This window comes from Apteryx mantelli, chromosome 8, assembly GCF_036417845.1.
Source record: "Apteryx mantelli isolate bAptMan1 chromosome 8, bAptMan1.hap1, whole genome shotgun sequence".
Taxonomy (NCBI): Eukaryota; Metazoa; Chordata; class Aves; order Apterygiformes; family Apterygidae; genus Apteryx; species Apteryx mantelli.
The window spans coordinates 20,881,074-20,894,350 of NC_089985.1; the positions used below are offsets into that span (position 1 = coordinate 20,881,074).

The 13,277-nt window shown below is 35.0% G+C and overlaps 1 protein-coding gene across 1 annotated transcript; it reads left to right on the forward strand.

The window, feature by feature from the left end:
* Positions 1-9: 9 nt before the first annotated feature.
* Positions 10-13,244, forward strand: LRRC39 (leucine rich repeat containing 39). Its single transcript, XM_067300851.1, has 12 exons — positions 10-222; positions 967-1,084; positions 1,824-1,869; positions 3,870-3,964; positions 4,806-5,005; positions 6,067-6,172; positions 7,273-7,429; positions 8,483-8,619; positions 10,171-10,316; positions 10,706-10,858; positions 12,245-12,384; positions 13,162-13,244. Exons 5-12 carry the CDS (start codon positions 4,881-4,883, stop codon positions 13,215-13,217), a joined length of 1,020 nt encoding a protein of 339 aa, XP_067156952.1. The 5' UTR covers positions 10-222; positions 967-1,084; positions 1,824-1,869; positions 3,870-3,964; positions 4,806-4,880; the 3' UTR covers positions 13,218-13,244.
* Positions 13,245-13,277: the final 33 nt, after the last annotated feature.

The following is a 13,277-nucleotide window of genomic DNA, read 5'->3' on the forward strand; positions in this document are numbered from 1 at the left end:
GTACTCTTTATCAGATGATAAAGGGAAATGGCATGTTTACTCAAATGTTTACTCAAAACGTTTACTGACAACCATCAGGGCCTTATAAATACTCTAGAATATCTTATATTTTTATAAGCTGAAAGTAGTTGAGGTCCTTAAATACTTTCCAGTTATTTTTGTTTCTTATAGAAAGCAGCTGTCTGTAAAAAAGGATGACTCCATTTGTTATTCCATCAATAGGTAAGCATGTCAGTAAACAGAATTTGTTCTAAAAGCCTGCATCACCTTGTATTATTGATGTTTGGATACTAGAATTTGACAGATTAATACAACAAAGAATTAATATTAGCAAAAATACTGTATGAGATAAGGACTTTTTAAATTCAGATACAAAGCAGATAATGAATAGGTTTCAAGCTAATGCCTTCTGAACAGACAACAGATATGCTGCTTTAAGGTAAACTAAACAGATGGTGAGGATTGCAGTGGTTATTTAAAAGGAGATGCAAAGAAAACTATTGGATATAAATACCTTCTATAAGTATAACTTGCAAACAGACATAGACAGACAGTTATGTGGCCTGAATAATTAATTTGGGAGGCCTTTTCTCCTTTCTTTAAATGTATCAAAAACTGTCTCTACAGTAGCATGCTCCCAAATTGTAGACCCAAGCAGTCTACAATAGTCTCTTGCTGTGAAGATGCAAGACATGAGCAACTGGAGATAGAATCTCTTCTGTCCTTGATGCTGAGACTGAGCAGGAGGAAAGCTGATAGTGTAAGGGGAGAGCATACATGTGCACTGCTATTTATATTTCTATTGTGATATAAAGGGCTTTTATATACATCAGTTCTTGCAAAGTTTGACTAATATATTGTGCTTATCACCTATTTAATTTTCATCAGACTTTTTTATTACTAATAAAAGTTTTCTAAAACCACAAAGAGTTGTAGTAATACTCTTTTTATTTGAATTTCATGCAGGTAATCCTGTACAGGTGACTCAGTCTTCTATTTGTTCTTATCTTAAAGAACGTACTGCACTTGAGACTGCCAAAAGGACAAAGCCTAATGGCTACTCTCCTACAAGTGTATTGTTGTGGTAAGGGCTTAGTCTGCCTAGTATATTTTTTAACCTTATGACCATGGGGGGAAAAAATGAGGAAGCATAAGTATATGATAGAAAATGATAAAGTGATTTTAAAATATTTCAGACAGAAGAATTTTGCTAGCAGAAAGAGTTTGAAATTTACATTGTATCTCAAAACTCCAATAAAAAGGAAGGGGTTTTTTTGGCCTAGCTCTAATTCTCTATCACTTTCAAGGAGGAATAAATTAAGTAGTTAGATTTTTAATTATGATTTTTCAGATTAACAAAAGCATTGTTTAAAAAGCACTGTGGGAATTAAACCAAAATCAAAAGAAGAAATAACTATACCAAAACCGAAAGAAGTAGAAGGTGTTGGATCCTGTTTGCTGTTGGATAACTTGTTTTTCAAAAAAAAGCTTAGAAGACTGAAATCTGAAGTAGTTAGTATCTTTTAAAATATGTATTGGTGTTCGATAGTTAATAATGGCCTGGAGAACTCTTTTTACTTTCCATTGTTAAGTTCTATGTAGTAATGCTAGAATCTAAGGTAGTACATATCTAAAATAGTAAGGTAAAAAGTGACTGAAAACTATTTCTACTAGATGAGAGTTTTACCTAATGAATGAAATTTTTAATTTCAGCTTCACATTTTACACTCTTAAGTGCATTCTTGGTTAGAACGATCCAGTTTTATGGCTTCTACCTCAAAGAGTGATCTGTGTTTATTGCTATCTCCCTGTTTTCATTCCAGTGAAGAAGAAGAGTCTAAACACCAGAAATAATAGCAAAGTTAAAAGGTATTAGTCTAAATGGTCCATCAAGTCACTTCTAATATTTATTGGTGGTTTATTCTAACGGAGTTATTTGTTCTATTTTACCTTCTTCAATGGCTCTTGAAGAAAACTAATGTAAAAAATGTTTCATGATTGGGAGCATGAAAAGGAGTGAGTAATAACCCCTCTGAACAGCTGATAAAGTTTAGTTTTCAATCTGGAAACTTTGATAATTTGCACTAAAATTCTTCAGGATTCCATAGGCAAAAGAAATGAGTAAAATGCTTAGCGATAAAATATTTTTCTAGTCTAATTAATCTATGTTGTTGTTTAATAGCACTTTTATAATACTGACTAAATATTTTTGTGAAGCTCAGTTATCTTGCAGAGGAATGTTAGAAGAGTAAAACAAGTAATTATCATTTTGAATTCAAAACTAGCTTTTTAAAATTTCATTATTGAGCATAGCAAGTATTCCATTGTTCTTTTTGTTCACAATTAGTAACTTTTGTTAATCCCATAAACAATTTATGGGGGTCCAGTCATGTTCAGCAAACTGGGAAGACGTTAAGAGTGGTAAAAGCTCAGGGGGCTTTGCCGAAATGCCTCATGTGATGCTTTCTATTCTCAGCATAGGTTAAAATTAGAACTAGGCTGATATTACATTGGCGTCCAACTGAGAGTTCTAAATGGTTGTAGTAGTACAGACAAGATTCATAACTCATCTCTGCTCTTGCCCAGAAAGCAATGAGTTATGGAAAATGTTTGAAAACCCCAAATAATTTAGGTAAGTTGTTCTTAAACTCTTTTGGATGATTGGTGGTGAAGTTGTTGAGAGATCTAGTTACATGGGAGTAAGTTTGCAGTTGTTTGAGAGCCACACTTGGGAATTTACTTCTGAATTGTTGGCATGGTTATTATTATTTTTTTATTTTCCTGACAAATCATAAGATATAAGAACAAGAAGGTTTTGATGATAGTCCTGTTATTATATAATTAAATCTCCTTGAAAACAGAAGCCTATCTATAAGGCCTCTTATATTTCATGATTCTAAAGCAGTGTTTATTAAATAAGCTGCTTTTCACTGCAAGAGAGCTGCCAAGTGTAAAATTTCATTAAAAAAAAAAATACTGTTTTGACTGTATAGTCCAATACTGTCTTTTGTGGTACAGGTATCAAAAAATATCTCTTTAAAGTTTGGCACCTCATTGTCTGTTTTCTGCACAATGTATATAAAAAGATTTTTTTTTTCTACCTTAAAAGGCTTATATTTAGGAAATGTCTATAAACAATGAGAAATGATAGAACAGGTAGATCAGTTAATCTCAGTAGAAGGTTACTCCTAAAAAATAAGCCAATTTAAATTGCAGCCCCTAATCAGAGCAGAAAGCTTCATACAGTGTTTTAAGTCATTCCTGCTGCATATTGGGATGAGGAATGGGAAAGATAATTACTGAGGACTGCTGATGGAGAAATTAATCCCTCAAAGTACAGCATGTAAATGTGATTACATTTATGTAGGGGAAGGAAAGAGGATGCAATCCATTCTTTACAGGAAAAACCTCAATCCCTTTTTAGGAATGCAAATGCCAGAGTGCATTGTGTCACGCTGTGGATGTCATTTGTGTCACCTGTCAAATCCTGCCACTTTCCCTTAACAAACAGAGAACAGTTAAGAACCATTGATATCAAAGGATTGGACTAGATGCTCCTTTATTCAAGCATTGTAATTTGATTTTATGCTGTCTTTATAATGGCAAGCAGTCTTTACAATTTATGTTTCTTATTATTTGCTTACCCATACCTTTTTAATTAAGTGATTCAGTATAATCAGGCTTTACAAATAACCACCTTCGCAAGAGAAGTGGTAAACATAAAACAGAATGCTTACCAGTTTGAACACAGAAATGTTCGTCAAGCTATTTGAATACCATGTTTGCTTATCCATGGCACTTGAAAGTATAATAGTATATTTATGGTGAAAAAATAGCTCTAAAAGACAGCCTTATAACAATTATTTCAGGGAAATATTTTATGGAAAGTCCTGAAATTCCACTTTCGTTGTTATCCACCTGCTTATCTGGAGGAAGGCTATCCTCACTTTTCAAGTTTGAATGCGTACGTAAGACAATGCTTTTCTTACTTATCCCCTTTATTAGTAAAAAGTTTGAAACAGAACATTTAAATCAACTGTGTTCACAGTACAGATGTGCATGGCTGCTGGCATGAAGTTTGGCCCTCCAAATTTAGCTGGATATGGATGTCTTAGCTCCAGTTCACTTCCAAACCCCTTGCTCCCCCCCATAAAAGGACTGACAGTATAATATTGGCAATAAGGACACTCCTTACAGGGGTGCAATCACTGAGATGACTGAGTATCCTACTTTGCTGCTGTTCAAGATATTATCTCACCAAGGAAGAGATGACTTCAGAACAGTAGCCTGATTTTTTTTTTTTTCAATTTGGATCCTGACATTCAGGAGAGTAGCATGAAGGTTCAAAGAGCAGTGTAAAAAGTTTAAAAAGCCTTCTTCTAAAGTAACATATTATTAAGTATAAAAGAAAAAATATGAAGAAAATTAATACAACTAAAATATGCTAACTTATTTCCAATGTAAACTGAAGGTTTTACTTCCTTATGCTTTCTAATTTATTTTATGCCATTGTTTATATTATTATCTAAACATCTTTGAATGATCCTAATATGTTGGTTTAGTGACCTCCCATGATGATAAATTCTTTAGCTAATTGTTCAATCATTTTATTGAAAACTGATTTTTAAAACTAATTAAACACCATTTTTTATTATGAGAAAATTTAACTCGATGCAATTATCTATTTTGTAAAGAGAAAGCAGTTGGTAAAATTCTGTCAGCTCTGTACAATAACTATATTTAATAATATAATCAGGTAGGAATGGCAGCTTTTTAATTTGCATGTCACTGTTCCCATCTGGTAGTTGATACATGCACTGATGCATTGAGCCTGAAGTTCACAATCAGACCCTGTGACTGAATCAGAACATGTAAGAATCATGACTGAAACTGCTGTTTGTGGTGGATCATTCACTGCTGTGAAGACACTTTGGGAAGTGAGAATACAGAAAATAAACGATGAATTACGTAAAGAAAAGGAATTCAGACAGAGGTCTGCAGGAAGGTAGGTAAATTGTAAATACTTAGTATGTGAAAAGCTAGACCATATGCTACATTACAGAAGAATATAGCTGGTGTTTTTAAACTCATGGAGAATCTAATTCTGTAATTCTTACTCCAGCAGAATTCCTACTGGTGAAAATCTAACAGTATGTTCAGATCAAACAAAGAATTGTGTTCTGTCATAAAAGAAAAAAACATACATACTAAATCCACCAGGATATATACTACGGAACAGTAGCTTCTCAATGCAGCTGCAGTAGCATAAAGAAATTTTTCATTTGTTTTTATAATCTGCAACTGATTATTTGAAATACTCTCCACTGAATGTTCAACGTATTAATTGATGAACCTAGTGTAAAAAAATACAGATTGTAAAATCCCTCTCCAGTGTAGACACCTTAACTAGTGGAGATGATTGAATTTTTTATGTTTTCTTCTCAGTGGAGGCATTAACGGGGTCACTTGGTCGTCTCTTTGGTCAGCTATTTTGTGAAATGTGAAGAAATTTAGCATCTTTGGAATCCTTCCTCATTTGTCAGGTGTGTTTGAAATGGAATAACAAAATCAAAAGTTACTCATGGAAAATGCAAGCAGAAAAAAAGAGAATTAGCATAACTGCATGAATTTCCTTTGGAAAACACACTAAAAAAACCCTAGCTGATTGTCTTTGAAAGCACTCTACATTTGGTGGAATTGGAGGCTTTCTGTTTAGGAGATTGCTTCAAAATGAATGTCTTTGGAACCATCATTTTGCATAACTCTGTATTTCTATTGCCCTGCTGAAATGTGATAAAACTGAATTAAGTCATGCCTTTCTTGTGACTGGGTGGATTTGAAGAACAATTATGCTGAGCTGCAAAATATTAGAATTCCTTTGAATTACTTCATTACTTTATATCCTGGCCTTCCCTCAATTAATAGTATATCTGGCATCCAGATAAAGTAAGTGCTTGTTTGACCTCCAAAAAGGCTATTGTTTCTTTGTTGTTCCCGAAAATAATGGATAGTAATTATTGACTGTATACATAGTTGCCCCACTGACAGATCTTCTTTCCCTTGTAGACTAGTCCTTGTCTGGGAAGAGAGAGCCACTTTAGCAAAGCTTAAAGAAAAAGTTATTAATGAAGATGGGAGAGCAATTTTAAGGATAGAGGAAGAAGAATGGAAGGTAGTGTTGATGGGAGTGAACGCTGCTTGGGTTGAATAATTGATGCATTAAAAAACCTGTAGTATTTACATCCTTACACTCACAGTTATACTGTTTTTAATCTATGAATTGCTCACAGTATGCTCTGCTAACAATGAACTGAGAGATGCACTGTTGCTGTGCCAGTGTAAAAGCAAGCTGATTTTTATTCTCAAATATTAAGTATTACTCTACAAAAATATAGCCCAAAAGGCTTTTCTGCATTAGAACTTAATTACATTTTAAATTATGAGTTTAATTAGGTAAATATTAATTTTATTAACACACTAGATCTACTGGAATATTTCAGTGTGAAAAACCTTTGTGTTAAGATAAAATGAAAAGATTTATTAGTGTTATTTTCTCTTTCTAAAAAGGAAAATAACCAGTAGATTCCCAGAATACTATTATTATTGTTTCTGATGCATGGGGGGAAACAGGTAACCGTAGATTCAATAACAGAGAGGAATCTAAAAATCTCTTCTAAGCTACAGACCTGGTAGCTTCACCAACACAGAAATGCAGAGGCCAGTTCCTATGCAATGAAGAGATTTAGATCATGTTGAGGCCAGTGAAAGAGTGATGGCCCATCCTGCAATACTCTGGTGATCCCTAGGCCAGTGTAGGGAAGCTCTGTTCCCTGTTAAGAACTTATTCCATACAAATGCTGTAGTTTTTCTATTCCTCTGTGCTCAAATGCTCACTGTTTTCCTTAACAGAACAGGAAATACCATTTAGATCACCTTTAAGAGCAAAAAGCTTTTTAGAGCTGTTTCATCTTCGGTTATATTTGCTGTGTATAAAAAAAAAGCAAAAAAAAAGGCTGAGGCTTTTCAAGTTATGACAGCAGTGCAGATATATAAATCCTGGGAGCAAAAAGTGGTCTGCTTAAATCTGTGGTCAGAATGACCCACACTGATGGAATACTTTTTAGAATGTTACAGTATGGCTTGAGAAGAAGGAAAGATTTATTATTTTTAGTACAATATTAAACGTTAATGTTTCCAAAAAAATCCTACTTTAAAGCCTATTCATATTATATGCTAAGACAAATTTCTTCTTATTCTTTTTTCTTGTCTTAGACACTACCTTCATGCTTACTGAAACTAAGCCATCTCGAGGAATGGCATCTCCACAGAACTAGTTTACAGAAAATACCTCAGTTCATTGGAAGATTTCGCAATCTTGTTGTTCTGGATCTATCGCGGAATTCAATTGAAAGTATACCTAAAGAAATTGGTGAGCTGTGCTTTCTTTTGTTTTAACCCACTTTTCTAAGAAAATTAAGCTTATGCAAACATGCTTTTTTTTGTGCACCTTTTCTCTCTAACCATCCTACTGAGTAGTTAGAAAACAGATGATGCAAATTTGATAGTGAGATAGCTATCTTGAAGCCACTGAGTTCCTAAAAATGTGAAAATACAGATGGAGGAGACAGATGTTATTAAAGCTCCCCATGAGAAAAAAGCTTGTAAACACACCAGATACTAGGCATGAGAGAACACAGTTAAGAAAATGATACTGAAAAACAGGCTTCATGTTACACAGAATCACAGAATGGTTGGGGTTGGAAGGGACCTCTGGAGATCATCTAGTCCAACCCCCCTGCTCAAGCAGGGTCACCTAGAGCACGTTGCACAGGATTGCATCCAGGCGGGTTTTGAATATCTCCAGAGAAGGAGACTCCACAACCTCTCTGGGCAACCTGTGCCAGTGCTCTGTCACCCTCACAGTGAAAAAGTATTTCCTCATGTTCAGATGGAAGTGTCTGTGTTTCAGTTTGTGCCCATTGCCTCGCGTCCTGTCGCTGGGCACCACTGAAAAGAGTCTGGTCCCATCCTCTCGACACCCTCCCTTCAGATACTTGTACACGTTGATAAGATCTCCTCTCAGTCTTCTCTTCTCCAAGCTAAACAGGCCCAGCTCTCTCAGCCTTTCCTCATAGGAGAGATGCTCCAGTCCCCTAATCATCTTTGTAGCCCTTCGCTGGACTTGCTCCAGTAGTGCCACATCCCTCTTGTACTGGGGAGCCCAGAACTGGACGCAGTACTCCAGATGTGTTCACAGCGTGAGTTGCCTACGCTTGTAACTTTCTGTAGTACTCAAGCGGAGTGCAGTTCTGTACTAAAAAGTCCCCAAATTCTACCACTTGAATTTCAGTGCATCTTTGCTGCAGTGAGAACACAGAGCACTTGTATTATGATACCAAGATAATACAAAACAATTAATCTTTTATTTCAGATGATACAATAAATATTCAGGTTCATTCTTTCTGATTTGTGCTCTCTGCAGGCCAGCTGACTAGCCTCCAAGAGCTGCTTCTCAGTTACAATAGAATTAAGTCTGTTCCTAAGGAAATAAGTAACTGCATCAGTCTGGAAAGATTGGAACTGGCTGTTAACAGGAGTATCTGTGATCTTCCTCCTCAGGTTTGGGAAAGACAGGGGTTTTTTTTTAAATGTGTATTTTGAATTTATCCAAAATGGATTCTCATTAAAAGTTGAACTCCATGTTTTCAGATTTGCTTTAATACCCTAATTTCACAACTACTCCACAGAAAAACATAATATGACCAATAGTTATATGAATAATCAAACTGAAGCCACATGACAAGGACATATATATACCTGAATATTTGCAGGGGCCAGTCTTTATTTTGTCCAGATAAATGGCTTGGTGTAGAGCATTTAAAGGATGGTGATACACTTGATATTAATTTGTTGAGGCTGAAGGTCTTTGGTGATTTACTCCAGTGGGGATCTGACCCTTTAGCACAGAAAAGTCCCCTTTTAAAGTTGAGAATACAAATTCATTCTGCCATTATACAATTATAGGTGTCTTTACCAGGGCTACTAGTTATGAAAAAAGTTTGTGTGATTTAGACAACCACATATGCACAAAAAGTTGATCTAACTTTGTTCTGAGAAGATGTTGAAAGCAATTAAGAAAGAATAAAAACCCTTGCTCACCTACTGTTGGGCTCTAATTTGGGCTGACCTAGATGTGAAGGAGACCTGCATCTTAGATAGAGAGGCCAAATATGTAAACCCCTTTACTCATCTGAATTTTTAAAAAAAATAGTGGTGATAATGGTTGATAACACTCAGCAGCCCACAAAACTGGGTCTAAACAATAAAACCTAACAACAAATCTTCATATAGAAGTATGTACTATTAATCAGAATCCAGTATTCACTAAATACATGTGGATACAGTTTACATGATATAATGTAGAGCAATAGCTGTTAAAATGGCAGCTAATACTTATTTCTGTCCTAGTGAGACTGTGGTGATGTGAATACCTGAGCTATATAGTTTAAATTTAGCCTTAATTGTATGTACTTGAGCTTGTACTCAGTGTTTAGACAGTTGGACCAGATTTGCAATAAAGCGTCATTGCATCACTTCAACAGTATAAAAGCACCTGAAAGCATGATTCACCAAAGGACTTGCGTGTTACAATACTGAATGTGATCCTTAATTTTTAGAATGTCTTGTCATAATCATAGACTTCACAGCACTGGAAGTATCTAGGCTCACTCTAAAAGTCCATAGTCCACATAGTCCATGCAATTTGATCTATAAAAAAATAAATGTTTGATTCATAAAAACTTGAATGGGGAATCACCAAAACTGTAGGAAACACTGAGGAATTTCTTTAAATTCCTTTTCTTCTCAAGGTTTGGGGTATACCCACACTGTAGTCATGACTTCGAGCTTCTCAGCAGTTAGGGAACTCACGACCAGGTGGGAGATAAAGTTCTTCTGCCTGAACAGTTTCAAACCTACCTTATCAGGTGAGTACTGCTATTGTTAGGTAACATCAGCTAATGTAACTCAGAAACCATTCAGTTACAAACTCCAGAAGGTCTTTTTTTTTTAATGCTTTTAAATTGTGTCTTTCTTTCAGTCAACATGATTAAATCACAGCAGTAATGGAACGTTTACACAAACCTACATTAAATCTTTCTTTCTTTTCAGCTCAGTGACTTAAAGAAGCTTTCACATGTAGACTTGTGCATGAATCAGTTTACTACCATCCCCTCAGCTCTTCTCAATATGCCAAGTCTAGAATGGTTAGATATGGGGGGAAATAAACTCCAGGAGCTTCCTGATACAGTTGACAGGTAAATAAAACTCACATTTTAGTCGGAATTCCATTGCATTGAAATTCTGATGATTAAATTTTATTTCAAAAAGTGACAAAATTTTAATGTTGACTTCACAACAAAATAAGATTCATCATCCCTAATGTGGTATTTCTGATAAGATGGAATAATCTATTCAATAAATAAATGATGAATTCAGTATTGGTTATCAAGTTAAATGATTTTTTGTTATAGAATTTTTCAGCAAGCAATTTAGATGATTATCTTGGATATGTTTTTTTCCTGAAAATTTCAGTATTCTTTTTGAGACCATTATGTGACTGTTAGAATTAATCAATTACTCTGTATTAATGATTGGTAAGATTAATTTTCTAAATCTTGATTGATTATGCAAATATCTATTACAGAATGGAAAATCTCCATACTTTATGGCTCCAAAGGAATGAGATAAACTCTTTGCCAAAAAACATTGGTAATATGAAAAACCTGAGTACACTTGTTCTCAGCAACAACAGACTTAAGGATATTCCTGCTTGTATGAAGCAGATGACAAATCTGAGGTAAGAAAAACCAACAAAACTCCAAATAAAAGTACTAGAAGCTAAGTTTTAAAGTCTCCCTTGAGTTGTAATGTCAGAGAGTGGTACCTAAAGAAGTGGAGATAGAAAACGCATGTCCTCAGTTGTACAGATGGGCACAAATCAGCACAGTTGCACAAATTCACAACAGTGGAGGATCCGGTCAATAAGGCTTTGAGTAGCACAACCCATTTAAAGAAATAAGCTGTGATCATTATGGTACTAAAGGTAAAAGGAGATTGTTTAATGTTTTCTCATCTCTGAAAGGTCCAAATTCCCACTTCTAATAGGTCATTTAAAATTCATTCTAAATCCAAGAGCCAGGAGAAATATTATGTGAAGAGCATAAAACTCTTGGCAAAAAAGCATGAAAAGCCAAGCATTCAGAATTAAACAAAAGGGATTAGCTATTAGGATATGGATGAAACTCTCCTGTACTAGGTTAGAAAAACTTAAAAAAATATATATATAAATTGTTAACTGATAGAATTAGAAAAAAACTTCTGTAGTGAAGAGATTTTGTATATTGTGACAGGAAATTTCCGGTTATTTGTATTTTCCTTTAAAGCAGAGAAAGAATACTAGTCTAAGTATATCACGTCTAATCCAGAAAGGCAGCTCCTCTGTTTTCAGACCATTTTGGAAGGGGATTCAGGCCAAGCAGCATCCCTTTTAACAAACATACACAAGCATAGCTGCCCCAGATGTAATGTCTAGTCTGTGGGGAGAGAAACAGAGAGAAAGGTTTACTTTTTGTGGCTACTATCTCAAATGGTGCTGGGTAACTGTTCCAAAATTAAATGTAGGTACGGGGGTGGTTTTCCTGAAGTAGGGACATGTCCCTCTCCTGAGGCTTATCTGGAGAAGTAGGAAAGGGGCAAAAACATTATCCTGGGCACTCTGTAGCAAAGAGCCTGAGGAGAGCACTCAGGCCCAGGTATGCGTGGAACAGCTAAAGGCAATGGTCCAAAACCAGAGGCAGACAAGACTGGCTATAGCCTTGCAAAGACGGGAAGACACAAGCATTTGCATTCTTGTTCTCAACCACTCATGTAGTTGTGGAAGCTCAGTAATGCTGACACTGGGGTGAGAACCTGCAGCCAAATTTATGAGGCCTGCAATGTTTTTCTCCACCAATCGGTTACTATTACTGTAAGAAGTCTTCTTAGCTTAGTTTACTTAATAGTACTAATATATTGGTGTTTTTAATAGAACGAAATAGTTGTAAGACTGCATCAGGAAAACTACCCTTAAAATTATTTTATTTTGCTCAAAATGCTATTTGATGGATCTTAATTCAGTTTCAAAAGTGTTGTTCTCTCTGGACAAAACCCATTGCAAGAGTAACTTTTTCTGATGAATTGTCAGATTTGTCAGCTTCAGAGACAACCCACTGGAGTTGGAGATAACACTCCCTCCATGTGAGGACACAGAAGAGGAGGAGGAACGTGAAATGTTTGGCATTGAATTCATGCACTTGTATATTCAGGAGTCACTCAAGAAAGCAGGTATGACATTTTTATTAATTCTAATCCCTCTAGAATAGAGTGAGGAACTGGATAAAAGAAAGGATACATATAAAAATGAAACATCAAGAATCTTCTTAATAAATACATTTTACAAAATCTGTGAACAGGTTTGTATTGAGGGCAGGGGCTCTTTTATCAGCCCCTGGCAAACAGGTCTTTTTAGGTCCGTCCCTGACAGAAAATGCAGTCAATAAAAAAAAAAAAAAGAAAAAAGAAAAAACGTCCAAATCACTATGACAAAAACAATGCTTCTAGTAATCTCCAAGGTAACAGCTAGATTAAATTTCTTTTCATGTTCAAAGGTTGCAATAACAGACCAAAATGAGCACTTTTGAACAGATGTGCAAGTAGGCAGCTTTGTTACTTGCAGAGAACTTCACTCATTGAAGACATAAAAAATTTTCTCTCATCTTCCCTCTCTAGATCATGGTTTAAAAAATGAATGACTAAAATGCTTTTGATTTTTAGAACTCTATCTAAACCAGTTTTTCTCCTAACAATATTTCATAAATGCAAATTAAAATTAGATTTAAATTTATTTTATTAGCATAAATTAGCATCTCTTATCAAGATGACAGCCAGTTTACAAATAAGTTTTCTTCCTTAACATATTCCCCTAGTAGCATGAGCTTATGAAATAAGTATCTAGCCACATATAAATAATTTAAAGAGGAAATGCACAGCTTTCCTGAACTTCAAATTGGAAGCAAATTAAGTATTTTAACTTCTCTTATTTTTAACCCATTTGTTTTTCAGAAAATCTGGAAAGTTGCACTTCTGATCCTTCTCCTACCATAAATGCTAATGAATAAAGAATGTGAGTTGGAAGAAAACATCAGATATACTTCTTCCTAACAAAGGGTTCTGCAACA

What these genes read in the sequence shown, in the direction of transcription:
- LRRC39 (XM_067300851.1), top strand. Translation starts at nt 4,881, where the DNA reads ATGACTGAAACTGCTGTTTGTGGTGGATCATTCACTGCTGTGAAGACA. An exon ending in TAGAGGAAGAAGAATGGAAG is followed by an intron (nt 6,173 to 7,272) that starts GTAGTGTTGATG and finishes TTCTTGTCTTAG; the next exon opens with ACACTACCTTCATGCTTACT. An exon ending in CTTCCTGATACAGTTGACAG is followed by an intron (nt 10,317 to 10,705) that starts GTAAATAAAACT and finishes TATCTATTACAG; the next exon opens with AATGGAAAATCTCCATACTT.